The sequence below is a fragment of the Aythya ferina genome (genome assembly GCF_964211825.1).
Source record: "Aythya ferina genome assembly, contig: HAP1_SCAFFOLD_547, whole genome shotgun sequence".
NCBI classification, from domain to species: Eukaryota; Metazoa; Chordata; class Aves; order Anseriformes; family Anatidae; genus Aythya; species Aythya ferina.
In genome coordinates, this window is record NW_028181063.1 from 12,534 (window position 1) to 31,518 (window position 18,985).

Consider the following 18,985-nt stretch of genomic DNA (forward strand, 5'->3'; position numbering starts at 1 on the left):
CAAGTTTTTCCCTGTTTCTCAGCACCAGGCAGCCTCAGGGACAAGCTCCTGTCCCTTCAGCACCAATGTCACGCACCAATGACAGCACCCCTGTCATCAGTGCAGCATGGGTGAGACCCAGCTATGAGGTAGCAGCATCAAGCTGGCTCAGAGGCAGCTTTGTGCAGAAGTAGGCACAGGCAGGGTGTGAAACAGTGCTGAAGAGGATCATCAGCAGCCGCTGCCAGGCCCACCAGCCTTGGCAGGTGGAGGATGAGAGAGATGCAAGAAGGCTGTTCCAGAGGTGCAACCCAAGCTCTGGGAGCTATTCCCGTGCATGTGCAGAACAGGAGTGCTGCCCACACCCCACGTCTACCCCGAGGTTGTCCTCTCCACTCCTTGGTGCTCTCCACCTCCCCCGCCGCGAAGCTCCCTCCTTACCTCCCACCCCTCCTCTGCATTGACATGTTAAGTCGCCAACCCTGGAGAAGAGGAATACTGCAATCCGAGGTGTCCAGAGCTCTGTCGGCATCAGAAGTACCAAGGGCATTGCCCATGCTGTTCTCACCTCTGCTCTGCGATCCCTGCAGCTCCTGCCAGCCCAGCCGGGTCCTGGCAGTCCCGGTGAGACTGCCACCCCAAAAGGAAGCTGGTGCGAGGACCTCCCTCGTCCCCTCGTTCCAGGAGGAAACAGGGCTCGTCAAAACGGCAAGTGGCCCTAGGACCTGAGATCAAAGTTCCGGACACACGAGGTGTCTGGTTCCCCCGCAAAGCCCGGAGCTGCAGCGGCTCCGGCTCCCCGCGATGCGCATCCCACACGCTCCCGCCGCCCCGGCCGGCTGCCGCCCGCCCCCCGGGAAATTGGGTGTCCCGAGCCGCGCCGGCAGTGGGGGTGTCCCCGGGAGGACAACTTCCCACCCCCAGCATGGGGACACAAGGTGGGACAGCCCCCACCCCCGGCACGGCCCGCGGGGGCAAAGGACCACGGCCCTCCCGCACCACGGGGCCGGGACCCCGCAACGGGCGGCGGCGACCCCTGGCGGCACGGTCCGCGTGTGCGCGAGGAGGCGGCCAGACGGGGACACACACCGCACCCCGCAAACACAGGTTGCACATCAACACGGCCGCACCCCCACAGGTACACAGACTGCACACCAACACGCACGCGCAACGCACATGGACCGCACACCAACGCGTGTATAACAAACACTATGCACGCTATCACATGCTGCACACCAATAGTTGCACACATGCACATGCACGTGCAGACAGCATGCCAACACGTACACACACACAGCCTGACTGCACATCAACACACAGAGTATGACCTCAAACTAACATGCACACACATTCTGCACACCAATGCACACACACGCACAAACACACTGCACGTCAGCACACACACACCAATACACATTGCACACCAGAACCACCAATTTGTATGTGCACAGAGTGCACATACAAATCCCTTGTACAATATGGAAAGCAGGCACACATGGCATGCACACATTAATCTGAGAATGAATATTCACAGTCTGCACACACAAATCACCGATGCCACAATGAATGTGTACAAGGTGCACTCACACGATGTGTGTACATAGATACAGAGTGCACCCATTCAGAGTGCAAACATGCCTGGTATGTGCACACTCAGAGTGGAAACCACCAAAAGGCAAATCAACACATCTGTGTAATCATGCATGGACATGGCATGCATCACAGGATTCATTGAAACTGCATGTCACTCACTGCTCATCTGCCACAGCTGTATCCAGCCTAGCTCCACAGTGCTCAGACATGCATACTGTCTACAGTAGTTATGTTCTCTGGTGTGTGTCTTTGGGGAGAACCTGCTGGTAAGCAGCTGCAGAGAACAGGGTGGCAGTGAACTTCCCACACAGGTTACAAAATCATGCTTTGGTGTCTCCTGCTAGCTGTCAGCAGGCAGTGCTTGGAGCCATGAGCTGTGCCTGCCATGTGGCCTGCACACGCTCGTGCCACCAGAAGAGCATTAAGAGGGTGTCTGTCTGGGGCTGGGCTGAGCCCAAGCCCAGCTTCCACCTCATTTCCTGCCTGGAACCCCCCTATGCAGCCACCCAGGTGGCACCGGCACAGCCGTGCCCAGCACCCGGAACCAGGGGCTCTGTGACATCGGTGTTGGCGCTGAGGGCTCCGTGGGCAACGCGGGCACCACACCACGATCGGTTGCTGTGTTGGTTGCAACAAGCCCAGGGCACGAGCAGCTGCCGCTTGCCATTGGGAGTGATGAATGTGCTGCCCTTCCTCCTGCTGCTGGCCATGGGCTGGCTTGTGCAAGGCACATCAGGAAACTGTGGGTGAGTCATCTGAGGCTTTGGGAGGGAGCCTGGGGGGACCCTTATGGAGTTCACTGGAGGATGTCCCCTTGTCCCCTGTACCACAGCAGAGCTTCCAAGACCCCATGGGGGAAGCTCGATTCCTCACCAGCATCCAGGCTGCTGGCACAACTCATCCACAGGGCTAAAGCAGAAATGGGCATGGCCAGAGACAACCCAGGGGCCCCACTGTCCACACTGTGCCTCATGGGGAGGGAAGGTGGCTCACATTCACCATGAACAGAGCAAAGGAAAGGTGAGCAAGGCAGTAAAGAGTTTCTGATTACAGGACCTGTGGGCTCCGCCCTATGGCCAGGCACAACGGCATGATGCGCGTCGTGGGCGGCACGAATGCCCAGCCAGGGGCCTGGCCCTGGATCGTCAGCATCCAGAATCCCTGGTATTCAGGTGTTGGGCATGTATGTGGAGGGTCCCTCATCAGCCCACAGTGGGTCCTCACAGCAGCACACTGCTTCGAAAATGCAAGGTAAGGGCCCATCTGATTCCTTGCAATATGGCCAGTGCCTGGGCACTGCAAAACCCAGCTGAGGGACTGCTTGTGAGAAGGCTTGGTTCACGCCAAGCTTCCTAGCAGCTTCCACGTCAATGTTCCTTGTGCCCAAAGCATACAAGGGCTATCACGGCCCTCATACCATTGCTTTCCTTTTTTCCTCCACAAAGCAGAGGAACTGCTGGGCTGCTACAGGACATGGCTCTGCCTCCCTCTGACCCCTTTCTCTATCTCCTTCCAGTTATGTCACGATGTGGCGTGTGGTGGTCGGTGCCAACCGGTTGTCTCAGCTGGGCCCTGAGGTTGAAGTGCGCAATATTAAGCGGCTAGTGATGCATGAATACTATAGAAATATCAAATCAGGGCACGACATTGCACTGCTCGAATTGGACCAACCTGTCTGGTGCAGCTACTATATACAACTTGCCTGCGTGCCTGATGCCTCGCTGAGAGTGTCAGATCTGTCAACTTGCTACATCAGTGGTTGGGGTTCCACAGTGGAAAGATGTGAGTTCCCAAAAACGCTTTTGTCCAGAGTGAAAGTTTAGCATGCTGGGGAGACAGGGGTTGGGCTTCCCTGATGGCAGAGGCACAACCCAGGGTAAAGCCATGGGGAAGTACGCCTACAGAGAGATGGGCCTGACCCATTTCCCAAAGCAAGACTGAAGGGATACATCAGCACAGTGCCTCTCAAGACACAAAGCCAGGACTTAGGGAAGGGGTATATGTAGGCAAGGGGGGAAAGAACTGGCAATGAGTTGCCGGGTGCCAATTCCTCTATCTGCTCGCAGCTGGACGATCTCCTGATATCCTGCAGGAGGCCATGGTCAATCTCATCGACCTCAAACTCTGCAACAGCAGCCGGTGGTATAGAGGGGCCATCAAGACCCACAACTTGTGTGCTGGTTATATGCAGGGTGGCATCGACACCTGCCAGGTAGGAGCATGCTACAAGTCAGCACACTGCCATGTATTTAGCCCTGACATACGTGCCCAAACGAACACCAGCACATGTAAACCACCCTTCTAGCTCTGAGTCCCCACCACTTCCACAGCTCACCTCCCCTTTCCCATCTGCAGGTCCTTGACCAGGCCCCCCTTGTCCCACATCCCCAAGGCTCTGCCCAGAGAGCCCATGCAATGTTCTTGGTGCCTGGTAGACCCACACCTGGAACACCCTTCTTCCCACAGCTGGGATTGTTGCACAAGAGATAGGGGAGAGAGAGAGAGACCTACCTTCCATGCCCACGACCTCCTCCCAGAAAAGCCACTGTAGGCTCCAGAACCCAAGCAGACCTTTTCTGTGCTGTGAATACTGCTCTGGGAGGAGGTGGGAGAGAGGAGCCAGCTCTGCTGCTGACAGCGGACACCTAGTAACACCTTAGGCTTCTCTCCTCCACTGCAGGGTGACAGCGGTGGTCCTCTCGTGTGCAAAGATAACACTGCTGACTACTTCTGGCTCGTTGGTGTGACCAGCTGGGGGACAGGCTGTGGTAGAATGCGTCGGCCTGGAGTATACACCTCCACTCAGCACTTTTACGAATGGATCCTGGTACAGATGGGACTGCACACATCAGTACGATCCTCTCCAGGATCACGGGATTGGAGTCATTTTATCACTGCCTCCACTTCTTTCCAGAGGCCAAGGCCAACAAAAGCAAGCAAGATTAACTCCTGCCCATTTCCACTTCAGAAACTCACAGAATTCTTTAGTCGGGTGCAGGAGCTCTTGTATGCCCTAAAGGGAAATAATACTTGAGCAGCAGGCTGAGCATGATCCAGTGCAGGCTGCAGTGTACTATAACCATTTTCTTTGGGGGCAGTATCTGGTGATTCAAAGGCAGCCTCAGTGCCAAAGGCCTGCTCTGTCCTGCCCACTCTCCTCTAGTTTTACTTACTCAAATATACTTAGTTCAAGAAATAAAGCTGCCTATTTTCACAGCTAACCATGCCTCATCCTAATTCAATCTCCTGTGCAAGGCAAGGATTTCCATATGTGGCACTTGCAAAATGAAGCTGTGTGCAGACCATGGGTCACAAAGCAGAAAGAATCACCCAGAAAGTATGAGTACAGACTGGGAGAAGAACTCAGTGAGGGCAGCCCTACAGAGAAGGACTTGAGGAGCGTTCAGTGTGAGCCAGCAGTGCACGCTTACTGCCCAGGCCAACTGCATCCTGGGCTGCATCAACAGAGGAGTGGCCAGCAGGTGGGGGGAGGTGATAGGCTCCCTCTACTCTGCCCTTGTCAGGCCCACTTGGAGTCCTGCATCCAGGTCTGGGGCCCCCAGCACAAGAAGGATGTGGGGCTGTTAGAATAGGTTCAGTGGAGGGCCACGCAGATGATCAAGGAGTTGGAGCACCTCTCCTCTGAAGATAGGCTGAGAGAGCTGGAGATGTTCAGCCTAAAGAAGGGAAGGCTCCAAGGTGACCTCACTGTGGCTTTTCAGCATTTAAAGGGATCTTATTAAAAAGATGGAGAGAAACTTCAATCAGATAATGACAGGACAAGGGGAGCTAGTTTTAAACTAAAAGAGGGGAGATTTAGATTAGAGGTTAGGAGGAAATTTTTGACTGTAAGGGTGGTGAGACACTGGAACAGGTTGCCCAGAGAGAAGCACAGAATTATAGAATCATTGAGGTTGGAAGAGACCTCCAAGATCGTCTGATCCAAATATTGCCCTACTATCTATGTCACCCACTGAACCATGTCGCTAAGCACCACATCCAACCTTTCCTTAAACACCCCCAGGGACAGTGACTCCGCCACTTCGCTGGGCAACCTGTTACAACGCCTGACTACTCTTTCTGAGAAGAAATGTCTCCTAATTTCCAACCTGAACCTCCCCTGGCACAACTTGAGGCCATTCCCTCTAGTCCTATCACTAGTTATCTGTGAGGAGAGGCCGACCAACAGCTCCCCACAACTTCCTTTCAGGTAGTAGATGCACCAATCCTGGAGGTGTTCAAGACCAGGTTAGATGAGGCCCTGGGCAACCTGATCTAGTGGGTGGCATCCCTGCCCATGGCAACAGCAGCTGGCAACACCAAGTGTCTCTAGAGCCAGCTACTGGTGGGGTCCTTGTGTGGGTGTGCATGCAATGCACCAGTGAACTTAAAGGTGGACTAGCGCACACACCAGGAGATCCAGATCAGGAAAGACCCAAGGCCTGTCTCAGTGAGTGGCTGAGGAGCTTGACATCCAGCCACAGCTATTACATGAACTTAATTCCCATGCTATTATTTGAAGGATATGTGAATCTGCTCTGCCTGTGAATCAAGGGAGTAAATCTGCATGTGTTTCACTACTGAACACCAGTCCTGATAACTGGAGAGGCAGAAAAGTTCTGGGTTGTGTTTTTTGTACTATGTGGGTGCCGGTAAAGGCATTGTTTCTTGTGCACACAAGCACAACATGCAGAGACCAGATGCAGACACACACAGTGTATGCACACCCAGTATGCATATGCACAGTGTGCACCCACCCGCTTGTCTGCATGCATGCACACACTGTGCATCCAAAGTGGTACATGCATATGCAGAGCACACTCCCAGCATATGTGGGGCTGCACTCAAACATACAACTAACAAGCATCCCACAAACTCACAATCCACTCTCATGCACTCAGCCTGTAAAATCTACCCTTACCATTCCCAACCACAGTGTGCCTGCATGTGTCCTTGCAGAGTGGGCTCCCACAGCAAAGCAGCAGTCACTTGGACCTTCCCTTCTAAGCCCAGACACATGGACACTGTTCATCTGTATGTTCTACCCCTGCTTGCTGGCATTGGTGCAGCTTGAGGCAGTCACACAGTGCCTTGCTTGGCTCCGTACAACTATGTCACCTGTGCACAGTGCACACAGTCCCACGTGTCCTTCCCTGTTCCTTGTCTGGTTCCTGAAACTGTCCTCATGTTGTGCCCTTCCAGAGCACAGAACTGCAGTTGTTCTCCTCCCCTCAGCATCCTGCGTGCCATCCCCTTGTGCCACAGTCACCATGGCCAGGCACTACAGGGCAACCACTGCAATGCCCTATGAATGAAGTAGGCTACATGAATTATACAGCAGCTTTGCCTCCTGCTGCAGTGACAGCCCCCTCGTTCTGCCTCTTAGCCCTGAATAATTGATGTCAGTGAACACAGCAGAAGCAGCAGCCCGAGCATCATACTTGTGCCAGGGCCAGGCCTTCAGGAGGCACAAGGTGAGACAGGTGGGAAGGCCAGGAGCTATATCAGCAGTCTGAACTGGTGAGGACAGGAAGTGATGGGAAGCTGAGTTCCCAAGCAAATTGTAAAGTGGTTGTAAAAGTCGGATGGGTCTTAGGAAGTGCTGACTAGTAATAATGGTAAAATCCAGAACAGACTGATTACACAGGCTGAATACAAAATATGCTGTATCCACATGACAAAATCCAGACTAGGACTTTAGCCAGTTTTACACCTGCTTTGCTTTTGGACTGAAAGTCCTCACCTCTGCCTGCTGTGTGGTTAACCCCATCCCACCACCAGTACATGTTTGTACAAATCTCTGATCTTGCTTTAATCTCATTTTGGGTATGCTAAACAGATGGTGCTCTTCAGGATCTTAGGCCCCAATTCATTTTCAGTGCCTGTCTTCCGAACTTTCTCAAAATCAGGCACAGCAGCATTCTTCTCAGGTGCAGAACTCCCACCATAAAATTGCTATTGCTCTTTGCATGTTCCTTTCCTTATTCTGATTGCAAGTCACTGACCTTTAAGGACACAGGCTTCTACATGCCAAGCACTGCCAGCAGCCCCTATTTGTAAGCATGGAATTCTGTCACTGCTGTACACGCTTCACTGGAGAAGCACCAGGACTCCCACAGGGCCAAGTCTGCCCTGAACAAAGCTCGCTCTATTGATTTTGTGCCCTGCAGGCACCCGGGGAGAAGCCCGGTCACTTCTCCCTCCAGACAGCAGCGACCCGGGAGCACGCACCTCGGAGCAGAGGCCGGGCCAGCTGGCCAGGGCACGTGCAGCCCGGTCCCCGCTCGCTGCCTCGCTCCGAGGTGCTCACCGTCCCCCCCAGCAGCCTCCCGGCGGCCCGGCCTCAGCCTGCGAGCGGCCCCAGGGCGGGGCCGGGCCCCCTCTGCGCCCCCTCTGCGCCCCCTCTGCGCCCCCTCTGCGCCGCCGCGGGCCGGGTGCCGGAGGCCCGGGGGCAGCGCCGCGAGACGCCCCCGGCCGCCACCGCCCCGGCACGCCCTGCGCAGCGGCGGGGTCACGTGGCTGGCCGCGCGGGTCAGCTGAGCGCCCGCCCGGCACAGCCCGCGCGAGACGGCGGCAGCGCCATGGAGCCGGGGCGCCGGGTCCCGCTGCGGGCCCTGCTGCTGCTGGCGGCGCTGCGCGGGGCGGCCGGCGCCCTCCCCAGCTTCGTCCTGCTGCTGGCAGACGACCTGGGCTTCGGGGATCTGGGGAGCTACGGGCACCCTTCTTCCGCCACGCCCAACCTGGACCGGATGGCTTCTCGGGGGCTGCGGTTCACCAGCTTCTACAGCAGCGCCCCGGTGTGCAGCCCGTCCCGGTACTGGAGCTGCTGCGGGCCGGGGGGAGGCACCGAGGCGGCGCCCGGCGCTCCGCGGTGCTGCAGGGGCAGGCGGTAAAGCCCCGGCGCCGCGGGAGGCCTGGAGGCGCAGCCGCTGCGAGGGGACCGAGTGCGCGGCCCTGTGGCAGGTGGCTGGCAGCGGCGGCTGTGAGGGCGGGGAGCCGGGGTTCTGGGTCCCTAGGGGTGAGGGGCCCGCTGTGAGAAGAGGTGTGGGCTGCCGAGCAATGCGGGGCGTGCACTGTGCTGTGCCGGGTGTCACGGCTGTCTCCTGCCTCTCTGATCTCTTCTGCAGGGCAGCCCTGCTGACAGGCCGGTTCCAGATGCGCTCCGGGATTTACCCTGGCGTGTTTGACCCAGAATCCCGGGGAGGCCTGCCGCTGTCTGAGGTCACTGTTGCGGAGGTGCTGAAGGCCAAAGGCTATGCGACAGCCATGGTTGGCAAGTGGCACCTTGGTGTGGGCGTTAATGGCTCCTTCCTGCCCATCCACCAGGGCTTTGACCACTTCTTGGGAGTGCCGTACTCCCACGACCAGGTGAGAGATGGGTCCAGCCCATGAGGGTGCATCAGGACCAAGTGGAGGGAGTGCCTCAAAGGTGAACCTTGTGTTTGAGGATGTGTAGGCTGAGTTTTTGCCTGCATGGGTAGATGGGTGTGGGTGGCCGTAGGCCAGGGAAATGGATGTTGGTGGGGAAAGACCTTCTCTGAGGTTTTCATATGGTAGGGCAGTTCTGCAGAACATAGGTAGCAGTTGTGCCTGAGGACACACGCCCTTTAGTGGATTGCAGGACAGAAGGTCAGCTCCTGGGCTACACAGAAATATCTGAACTGCTGTCAGCAGAAAGTGATACTGGTGCAGCATGGTCCTTGGATGGTGCTAGGGTGGACGCAGACCCCTGGGCTTCTGAGAGTGGTTGTCCAAAAGGTTCTTGTAGGACCTGATGGTGGGTTGCTGTGAGTCTCTTTGTCCCCTTCCATTCACTGTCCTGCAGAACAGGTGAAAGGCAGTGTTGTTTGTTCTCTCCAGGGCCCCTGTCAGAATCTCACCTGCTTCCCACCGGATACCAAGTGTTTTGGGACTTGTGACCAGAACCTTGTGCCAGTCCCACTGCTCTGGAACCAAAGCATCGTGCAACAGCCAGTCTCCTTCCCTGATCTGGTGCCACTCTACAACAAATTTTCCCGGGACTTCATTGCTGACTGTGCACAAAGAGGCCTGCCCTTCCTGCTCTACTATGCCTCCCATGTAGGAGAGGGGGAGGGCTATTCCAGGTTTGAGGGTGGGGGAGGAAGCCTTTGTTCAGCTCTGGAGAGCTGGGAAGCACCTCAGCTCCTGTGGTGCTTGGGCTATGCTGAGCAGTCAATACTTGGATGAGGGATGGGTGAACTCCCCGCCCCTGGCAGATTTGGGGTCAGTGTTCCCATGCCCAGGTTCTGTGGCAGCACCATTCTGGTGATATTCTTGCGTGGCTGCTTTCTGGAGCGTTGGCTGTTTCCCCTGGCCAGTAGTCCATTTGGGAAAACTTACTACTGTCTGAGTCTACGCATCCTGCCCGGGACTCAGCTTCTTTGTACCATTTCTGAGAGGTGTTTCTGAAACTTAGGGGCATGCCCCTTGTTATGTCTTGGGTATTGCCACATATCTGCAGCCTAGCTGGGGTTTTCGCTGTCCCTGAGTGAATTGGGAATGAAATGCAACTCTGGGAGTTTGTGTAGCAACCCTCTCTGCCTTTTCTCCAGCATACACACTACCCCCAGTTTGCAAGCCAGGAGTATGCAGGACAGTCACGGCGTGGGCCATTTGGTGATGCACTTTCAGAGTTCGATGGCTCAGTGGGACAGCTGCTGCAGGCGCTGCAAGAGAATGGTCTTTCGAACACAACCTTGGTGTTTTTCACCTCTGACAATGGGTGAGTGGGCTCACTGGAGGGACTTCATCAATTGGTAAGATTGTACTACCATGATATTGGGCCCCATTGACATAGCATGGCAGTCCCAGGTGACATCCTAGTGACCTGAACTGAGGCAATGTTCTGGTGAGGACCTATTGCATGATCTCCTTGCTCCCATCTATCAGCTGTACTCCTCACGAGCAGAAGCCGCACCAGCTTAGGTCCAGGACTATGCAGCCTGAATATCCCCAGGTTCCTTTCATGTGTGGGTGGCCTCAGTCTCTAGTGCCCTGCTCAAGTGTCTTGCACAGCTTCTTCACCCCTCTCATGCCTCCTGCCTCACAAGGCTGGAAAGGATGTCAGTGTCACTGGCACGGTGTGTTTCTTGTCATGGTCCCACTGGCAAGCAGGGAAGGGGTTGTGAGGACCTGTGAAACTGATGATAGGTGGTTCTTCTCTCTCGCAGCCCTTCTACCATGCGAATGGCACGTGGAGGAAGCTCTGGCCTTCTGAGATGCGGGAAGGGCACAACATATGAAGGTGGCATGCGGGAACCAGCAGTAGCATATTGGCCAGGCCATATCACTCCAGGTGAGACTCAGCACTGCCTGTGCCTTTTGTGTGCTTGCACCAGCCAAGGCAGGGTGTCATGGCAACTCAGTTGCTCTGAGACAAGCAGAGGAGGGGAGAGAAGTGAGGATGGTAGAGATGAGAGTGGAATCAAGCATTTGAACCGTTCTTTGTGCCTTGCTGTTGTGGGTGGCAGGAGTGACTCATGAGCTCGCAAGCACCCTGGACATCTTGCCAACACTGACTGCCTTGGCTGGAGCGGCTCTTCCCAGTGTTACCCTGGATGGCTATGACCTCAGTCCAGTGCTGTTTGGATCAGGGAAGGTGAGTCCTGCAGGCCAGTTCTGGCTGGTGCGGTATGTGAAAGCTGGGTAGGAGGCCTGAGCTATGTGCTTGATGATCAGTGCCAGCTGAGGGGGTGACCCGTGAACTGGGAGATTTTGTCTGGTCTGGACCATGGGCTTGCCTGGTCTGCTCTGGGGCACACTGTAACAACCACAATATCTTGTGAAGCCTAGTTCCTGTGGCTGCAGTGGATGGACGGGAGCCTCTGTAGCTTTGAGCAGGGAACAAACAGGATGCTGCTGCTCATTAGCTTCCCCATTTTCTGGCTGTAGTGTCAGGGCTTCTTTGTGATTCCCTGGCGCCTCTGCCTGGTCTTGTACTTGGGCTCTTGTCCAGCTTCATGGCTGCACAGACAAGATCACCTCTGTTGCTTCCCACAGAGTCCCCGTCAGACCATGTTCTTCTACCCACCATCCCCTGATCCGCTGCATGGCCCGTTTGCTGTCAGACTTGGGAAGTACAAGGCCCATTACTTTACACAAGGTTAGTCCTGCCTCCCCTCTGCATGGGCAGCTTTGTGAAGTCCTGCCTGGTTCTGCTGCCAAAAGATGAGTAGCAGCTGAGCTACGCTTGGACATCTCTTTTGCAGGTTCCTTTCACAGTGATACCACCCCAGACCAAGCCTGCCATGGGCTGACCCCACTGACCCATCATGTGCCACCACTGCTCTTTGACTTGGAGTCAGACCCTGCCGAGAACTACGATTTGTTGCAGAGTGCTGCAGGGCCAGAGATTTGGCAAGTCCTGAAGGACATCAAACTGCAGAAGATGCTTTTTGAACAGCACATGGAGTTTGGAGAAAGTCAAATCAGGAAGGGCAGGGATCCTGCTCTGCAACCCTGCTGCATACCAAACTGTACTCCCAAGCCCTCCTGCTGCCACTGCTCCTAGCCTCTTGCTGCTCCATCCCCTTCTGTTGCTTCACAGTGGTGCCTATCCCAAATGCGCCAGACCCTCCCCTGCAACTAATCAAGCTTAGCCTTGGAGCTACCTTGGAAGTTTGGCTCAGTGACACGTCTGACAGAGTGCTGGCATAGTGAGCTGCAGGGTTGGAAGGTTACCAACCCTGCTGGATGTGCAAGTATTTGTTGGACCTTCAAGCTGAGGTCTCTTGACAGAAACTCCGACTTGATCAAGGAGGGACCAGGATGTAGCAGCATCACCAGAGCTAGCACAGCTCCTTTTAGACCATCTTTAAGATGAAGCAAAGGGCATGCCCCGGTGGAGATCTCAACTCAGTTGGAAGTATGCTGAACAGCTGAGAGCTGCAGCATCATCACTTTCTGATGGCTAAGGGAACAATGCAAGATGAACGATGAGATGGATGGTCCTGGCAGTTTACGGGGCAGGGTTCTGTACAGATACTGCAGAAGGTATATGTGTAGGTGGGAAGTCTCCTAGGGAGTTACTGAAACGCACCTGGGGGACAATGCAGTCATCGGTCACAGCCAACATGGGTTCATGAGGGGTAGGTCCTGTTTAATGAATTTGCTTTCCTTTTATGATAAGATCACCCATCTAGTTGATCAAGGGAAGCCAGGTGATGTAATCTTTTTGGATTTCAGTAAAGCTTTCAATACAGTTTCTCTTAGGATCCTACTGGACAAAATGTCCAGCATATATTACTAGATAAAAACATGATGGGTGAACAATTGGCTGATGGGTAGGGCTCAGAGGGTTATGGTAAATGGGGCTACATCAGGCTGGTGGCCAGTCACCAGTGGGGTCCCCCATGGTTCCATTTTAGGGCAAGTTCTTTTCATTGTTTTCATAAACAACTTGGATGTAGGACTAGAAGGGTGTTATGAGTAAATTTGCTGATGATACTAAGCTGGGAGGAGTTGTTGACTCTGAGGGCGGAAAGGCCTTGCAGAGAGATCTGGACAGATTGGAGAGCTGGGCGATCACCAACCACATGAAGTTTAACAAGAGCAAGTGCTGGGTCCTGCACCTGGGATGGGGCAACCCTGGCTATGTGTACAGACTGGATGATGAGACACTGGAGGGCAGCCCAGTGGAGAGGGATCTGGGGGCTGTGGTTGATAGCAAGGTAAATATGAGCCAGCAGTGTGCCCTGGCAGCCAGGAGGGCCAACCATATCCCGGGGTGCATCAAGCACAGTGTTGCTAGTTGGTCGAGGGAAGGGATTGTCTTGCTCTACTCTGCGCTGGTGTGGCCTTACCTTGAGTACTGTGGGCAGATTTGGGCAACACAGTACAAAAAGGACGTGAAACTGTTGGAAGAGTGTCTGGAGAAGGGCTACAAGGATGGCGAAGGGCCTAGAGGGGAAGATGTATAAGGAGTGGTTGAGGTCAGTTGGTCTGTTCAGCCTGGAAAAGAGGAGGCTGAGGGGAGACCTTATTGCGGTCTACAGCTTCCTCACGAGAGGGAGTGGAGGGGCAGGTGCCGATCTGTTCTCTTTAGTGACCAGCAATAGGACCCGAGGGAATGGAGTCAAGCTGTGACAGGGGAGGTTCAGGCTGGATATCTGAAAAAGGTTCTTCACTGAGAGGTTGGTCACACACTGGAACAGGCTCCCCAGGAATGTAGTCCTGACACCAAGCCTGTTGGAGTTTAAGAAGCGTTTGGAATATACTCTTAGTCATACAGTCTAAATTTGTGGGTAGACCTGTGTGGTAGCAGGAGTTGGACTCCATGATCCTTGTGGGTCCCTTCCAACTTGGGATATTCTATGAAGCAGCTTAGGGTATGCAGCTCAAACAAGTCTATTTGGTGACAAACACCTCATGACTCCGGGAGGTGGAGATGTGGCTGGCAGTTGGCAGGCCTGGTCCATCTGTAAGGTCTGTGAATGCTGGAGCTGGTTGCAACCAGGTGGGCTGCATCCACACGACAGAAAGAGTCTCCTCTTGTTCATGAGCTAGTCCAGCTTCAAGTTAACTAGTGAAACGCATGTGCACAGTGATCCCCCCCAGTAGCTGGCCCTAGACATGTGGTGTTTCCAGTTGCTGGCTCCTGAGGAGCTGTGATTCTTTATGGCATTACAAGTACCTGGGCCTTGTATCCACAGAAAATAAATAATCTTCTCTAAGGCCTTCTGTCTACTATAAGCAGATTTGGGGCACCACCTTCAGGTCAATTTTCAGACACGGCAGTTTTGAGTCCAGTTTGTTTGGAGCCCAGTTCTGGTGCCTATAAAGCCATGATCAGTGTCAAGGGTCTTGAGAACAGTTATTCCACTTTCAGCCAGAGGCTGAATCTTGTGCTTCTCTGTCATCGAAGGAACCAGGTTGCCTTTACATCCATCTGCACAAGCATAGGTAGCAGTAGGAAACTCCCCCACCTCTCACAAGCTTTACAGCTGCTGTTCTTCAAGTCTGCAGTTGTTACTGCATGTATCAGTACAGGCTGGGGGATGACCTGATAGAGAAGAGCTCTGAGGAGAAGGATCTGGGGGTCCTGGTGGGCAACAGGTTGGCCATGTGTCAGCAGTGTGCCCTGGTGGCCAAGAGGGCCAATGGGATCCTGGTGTGCATTAAAAGGAGCATGGCCAGCATGTCAAGGGAAGTGATCCTCCCCCTCTACTCTGCCCTGGTCAGGCCTCACCTGGAGTACTGGGTCCAGTTCTGTGCACCCTGGTACGAAAAAGACAGGGATCTCCTGGAAAGAGTCCAGCGGAGGGCCACAAAGATGATATGGGGCCTGGAGCATCTTCCCTGTGAGGAAATGCTGAGAGACCTGGGTCTGTTCAGCCTGGACAAGAGAAGACTGAGAGGGGATCTTATTAACGTTTACAAATACCTTAAGTGTGGGAGACAGTGGAATTTGGCCAACCTCTTTTCAGTGGTTTGTGGGGACAGGACAAGGGGCAATGGCCACAAGATGGAGCATGGGAAGTTCTGCACCAACATGCAAAAGAACTTCTTCACAGTGAGAGTGACAGAGCACTGGGACAGGCTGCCCAGGGAGGTTGTGGAGTCTCCTCCTCTGGAGATATTCAAGGCCTGTCTGGACACCTACCTGGGCAACCTGCTCTAGGGAACCTGCTTTGGCAGGGGGTTGGACCTGATGATCTCTTGAGGTCCCTTCCAACCCCTACAATTCTGTGATTCTGTAAAGTCACTGCTCTCTTCTTTCTGGACACCCAGTCCTGCTTGGAAAAAATGCAGTCCAAGTGGCTGGCTCCAGCCTTTCTCCTGTAACTTCCAGGCATTCCAGCATGCAAACAAGATACACCCATATAGCAATAGGAAGCAAGCTGATAAGAGGCTGATGCAGTATTTAGCAAAGCCATGGAGAATGTAGAGCTGAGAGGAGGAATATCAATAGAACTATGTGTGTTTAGCCACATATACCAGACTCCACAACAGATATCGCCAGACTTGGCCAAGAATGACAATATTATTAATTAAGAGTGGAGATAGTATGTGACGTGAGTATGTTAATCCTGCTACAGGATGTTACTATGGCTGACATAGCATGTGTAAGCTGTGCATTTCCACTGAGTTGTGTAGGAAGGTTAACCCTGCTTTGGTATGCTTGGCTTATTCAGCTTACACATCACTGCTCATCTGCCACAGCTGTATCCAGCCTAGTTCCACAGTGCTCAGACATGCATACTGTCTACAGTAGTTATGTTCTCTGGTGTGTGTCTTTGGGGAGAACCTGCTGGTAAGCAGCTGCAGAGAACAGGGTGGCAGTGAACTTCCCACAGAGGTTACAAAATCATGCTTTGGTGTCTCCTGCTAGCTGTCAGCAGGCAGTGCTTGGAGCCATGAGCTGTGCCTGCCATGTGGCCTGCACACGCTCGTGCCACCAGAAGAGCATTAAGAGGGTGTCTGTCTGGGGCTGGGCTGAGCCCAAGCCCAGCTTCCACCTCATTTCCTGCCTGGAACCCCCCTATGCAGCCACCCAGGTGGCACCGGCACAGCCGTGCCCAGCACCCGGAACCAGGGGCTCTGTGACATCGGTGTTGGCGCTGAGGGCTCCGTGGGCAACGCAGGCACCACACCACGATTGGTTGCTGTGTTGGTTGCAACAAGCCCAGGGCACGAGCAGCTGCCGCTTGCCATTGGGAGTGATGAATGTGCTGCCCTTCCTCCTGCTGCTGGCCATGGGCTGGCTTGTGCAAGGCACATCAGGAAACTGTGGGTGAGTCATCTGAGGCTTTGGGAGGGAGCCTGGGGGGACCCTTATGGAGTTCACTGGAGGATGTCCCCTTGTCCCCTGTACCACAGCAGAGCTTCCAAGACCCCATGGGGGAAGCTCGATTCCTCACCAGCATCCAGGCTGCTGGCACAACTCATCCACAGGGCTAAAGCAGAAATGGGCATGGCCAGAGACAACCAGGGGCCCCACTGTCCACACTGTGCCTCATGGGGAGGGAAGGTGGCTCACATTCACCATGAACAGAGCAAAGGAAAGGTGAGCAAGGCAGTAAAGAGTTTCTGATTACAGGACCTGTGGGCTCCGCCCTATGGCCAGGCACAACGGCATGATGCGCGTCGTGGGCGGCACGAATGCCCAGCCAGGGGCCTGGCCCTGGATCGTCAGCATCCAGAATCCCTGGTATTCAGGTGTTGGGCATGTATGTGGAGGGTCCCTCATCAGCCCACAGTGGGTCCTCACAGCAGCACACTGCTTCGAAAATGCAAGGTAAGGGCCCATCTGATTCCTTGCAATATGGCCAGTGCCTGGGCACTGCAAAACCCAGCTGAGGGACTGCTTGTGAGAAGGCTTGGTTCACGCCAAGCTTCCTAGCAGCTTCCACGTCAATGTTCCTTGTGCCCAAAGCATACAAGGGCTATCACGGCCCTCATACCATTGCTTTCCTTTTTTCCTCCACAAAGCAGAGGAACTGCTGGGCTGCTACAGGACATGGCTCTGCCTCCCTCTGACCCCTTTCTCTATCTCCTTCCAGTTATGTCACGATGTGGCGTGTGGTGGTCGGTGCCAACCGGTTGTCTCAGCTGGGCCCTGAGGTTGAAGTGCGCAATATTAAGCGGCTAGTGATGCATGAATACTATAGAAATATCAAATCAGGGCACGACATTGCACTGCTGGAATTGGACCAACCTGTCCAGTGCAGTCAATATATACAACTTGCCTGCGTGCCTGATGCCTCGCTGGGAGTGTCAGATCTGTCAACTTGCTACATCAGTGGTTGGGGTTCCACAGTGCAAAGATGTAAGTTCCCAAAAACGCTTTTGTCCAGAGTGAAAGTTTAGCATGCTGGGGAGACAGGGGTTGGGCTTCCCTGATGGCAGAGGCACAACCCAGGGTAAAGCCATGGGGAAGTACGCCTACAGAGAGATGGGCCTGACCCATTTCCCAAAGCAAGACTGAAGGGATACATCAGCACAGTGCCTCTCAAGACACAAAGCCAAGACTTAGGGAAGGGGTATATGTAGGCAAGGGGGGAAAGAACTGGCAATGAGTTGCCGGGTGCCAATTCCTCTATCTGCTCGCAGCTGGACGATCTCCTGATATCCTGCAGGAGGCCATGGTCAATCTCATCAACCTCAAAATCTGCAACAGCACCCAGTTTTACAGAGGGGCCATCAAGACCCACAACTTGTGTGCTGGTTTTATGCAGGGTGGCATCGATACCTGCCAGGTAGGAGCATGCTACAAGTCAGCACACTGCCACGTGGGTAGCCCAAACAAACACCAGCACATGTAAGCCACCCTTCTAGCTCTGAGTCCCCACCACTTCCACAGCTCACCTCCCCTTTCCCATCTGCAGGTCCTTGCCCAGGCCCCCCTTGTCCCACATCCCCAAGGCTCTGCCCAGAGAGCCCATGCAATGTTCTTGGTGCCTGGTAGACCCACACCTGGAACACCCTTCTTCCCACAGCTGGGATTGTTGCACAAGAGATAGGGGAGAGAGAGAGAGACCTACCTTCCATGCCCACGACCTCCTCCCAGAAAAGCCACTGTAGGCTCCAGAACCCAAGCAGACCTTTTCTGTGCTGTGAATACTGCTCTGGGAGGAGGTGGGAGAGAGGAGCCAGCTCTGCTGCTGACAGCGGACACCTAGTAACACCTTAGGCTTCTCTCCTCTACTGCAGGGTGACAGCGGTGGTCCTCTCGTGTGCAAAGATAACACTGCTGACTACTTCTGGCTCGTTGGTGTGACCAGCTGGGGGACAGGCTGTGGTAGAATGTATCGGCCTGGAGTATACACCTCCACTCAGCACTTTTACGAATGGATCCTGGTACAGATGGGACTGCGTCCAGTGGGAGAGGTTACTTCAACACCACAGCCAGTCGTTGTCTCAACCGCTGTCCACAAGCCAATACCATCACAGTCATCAGGCCCATTTAGATCATGTCCATTTCCGCGCCAGAAACTCCTGGAATTCTTTAATTTGTTGCAGGATCTCCTGCAGGTTTTAAGGAGAAATAATGCTTGAGCAGCAGGCTGAGCATGATCCAGTGCAGGCTGCTATAACAATTTTCTTCAGGGGCATTGCCTGGTAATCCAAAGGCAGCCCCAGTGCCAAAGGCCTGCTCTGTCTCGCCCACCCTCCTCTGACTACACAAACACTCAATTTTACTTAGGTTAAGAATAAAGCTGCCTATTTTCACAGATAACCATGTCTCATCCTAATTCAATCTCCTGTGCAAGGCAAGGATTTCCATACTTGGCACCTGCAAAATATGCACACTGTAGGCCACAAAGGGGAAAGTGTCACCCAAAAAGGCTGAAGCCATGCCTGCTGAGGGAGGAGGGTGCAATGGGACAAGGGAATGCAGGTAGTACTGGCCCAGAGATCTCAGGGACAGCAGCCTGCAACATCAAGTATCCCC

The 18,985-nt window shown here is 54.3% G+C and overlaps 2 protein-coding genes across 4 annotated transcripts; both read left to right on the forward strand.

The window, feature by feature from the left end:
- The first annotated feature begins 1,733 nt into the window (after window positions 1-1,733).
- LOC311429296 (uncharacterized protein) lies at window positions 1,734-14,264 on the forward strand. The gene is made up of 13 exons (XM_084540389.1): window positions 1,734-2,318; window positions 2,626-2,823; window positions 3,089-3,354; window positions 3,639-3,784; window positions 4,253-4,423; window positions 7,743-8,386; window positions 8,700-8,940; window positions 9,433-9,651; window positions 10,146-10,315; window positions 10,764-10,888; window positions 11,064-11,191; window positions 11,593-11,695; window positions 11,802-14,264. The coding sequence occupies exons 1-13, from the start codon at window positions 1,942-1,944 to the stop codon at window positions 12,101-12,103; spliced, it is 3,090 nt and encodes a 1,029-aa protein (XP_084396515.1). The 5' UTR covers window positions 1,734-1,941; the 3' UTR covers window positions 12,104-14,264.
- On the forward strand, window positions 12,543-18,769 carry LOC311429292 (acrosin-like). Of its 3 annotated transcripts, none has more exons than XM_084540384.1 (5): window positions 12,543-12,680; window positions 16,631-16,828; window positions 17,094-17,359; window positions 17,644-17,789; window positions 18,244-18,769. In XM_084540384.1, the coding sequence occupies exons 2-5, from the start codon at window positions 16,650-16,652 to the stop codon at window positions 18,586-18,588; spliced, it is 936 nt and encodes a 311-aa protein (XP_084396510.1). In that variant the 5' UTR covers window positions 12,543-12,680; window positions 16,631-16,649; the 3' UTR covers window positions 18,589-18,769. The 3 variants fall into 3 exon arrangements, with proteins under 3 accessions (XP_084396510.1, XP_084396509.1, XP_084396511.1); XM_084540383.1 differs by lacking the exon at window positions 12,543-12,680 and adding an exon at window positions 15,941-16,324; XM_084540385.1 differs by lacking the exons at window positions 12,543-12,680; window positions 17,644-17,789 and adding an exon at window positions 15,941-16,324 and having other exon boundaries at window positions 18,244-18,373.
- The last annotated feature ends 216 nt before the right edge of the window (window positions 18,770-18,985 follow it).

Excerpts from the sequence above, each read along its gene's own strand:
- LOC311429296 (XM_084540389.1), top strand. The coding sequence starts at position 1,942 with ATGAGCTGTGCCTGCCATGTGGCCTGCACACGCTCGTGCCACCAGAAG. Across the intron at positions 2,824-3,088 it reads CACTGCTTCGAAAATGCAAG|TTATGTCACGATGTGGCGTG; the intron begins GTAAGGGCCCAT and ends ATCTCCTTCCAG. Across the intron at positions 9,652-10,145 it reads TGCTCTACTATGCCTCCCAT|CATACACACTACCCCCAGTT; the intron begins GTAGGAGAGGGG and ends CCTTTTCTCCAG.
- LOC311429292 (XM_084540383.1), top strand. The coding sequence starts at position 15,948 with ATGAGCTGTGCCTGCCATGTGGCCTGCACACGCTCGTGCCACCAGAAG. Across the intron at positions 16,325-16,630 it reads GGCACATCAGGAAACTGTGG|GACCTGTGGGCTCCGCCCTA; the intron begins GTGAGTCATCTG and ends TTCTGATTACAG. Across the intron at positions 17,360-17,643 it reads GGGTTCCACAGTGCAAAGAT|CTGGACGATCTCCTGATATC; the intron begins GTAAGTTCCCAA and ends ATCTGCTCGCAG.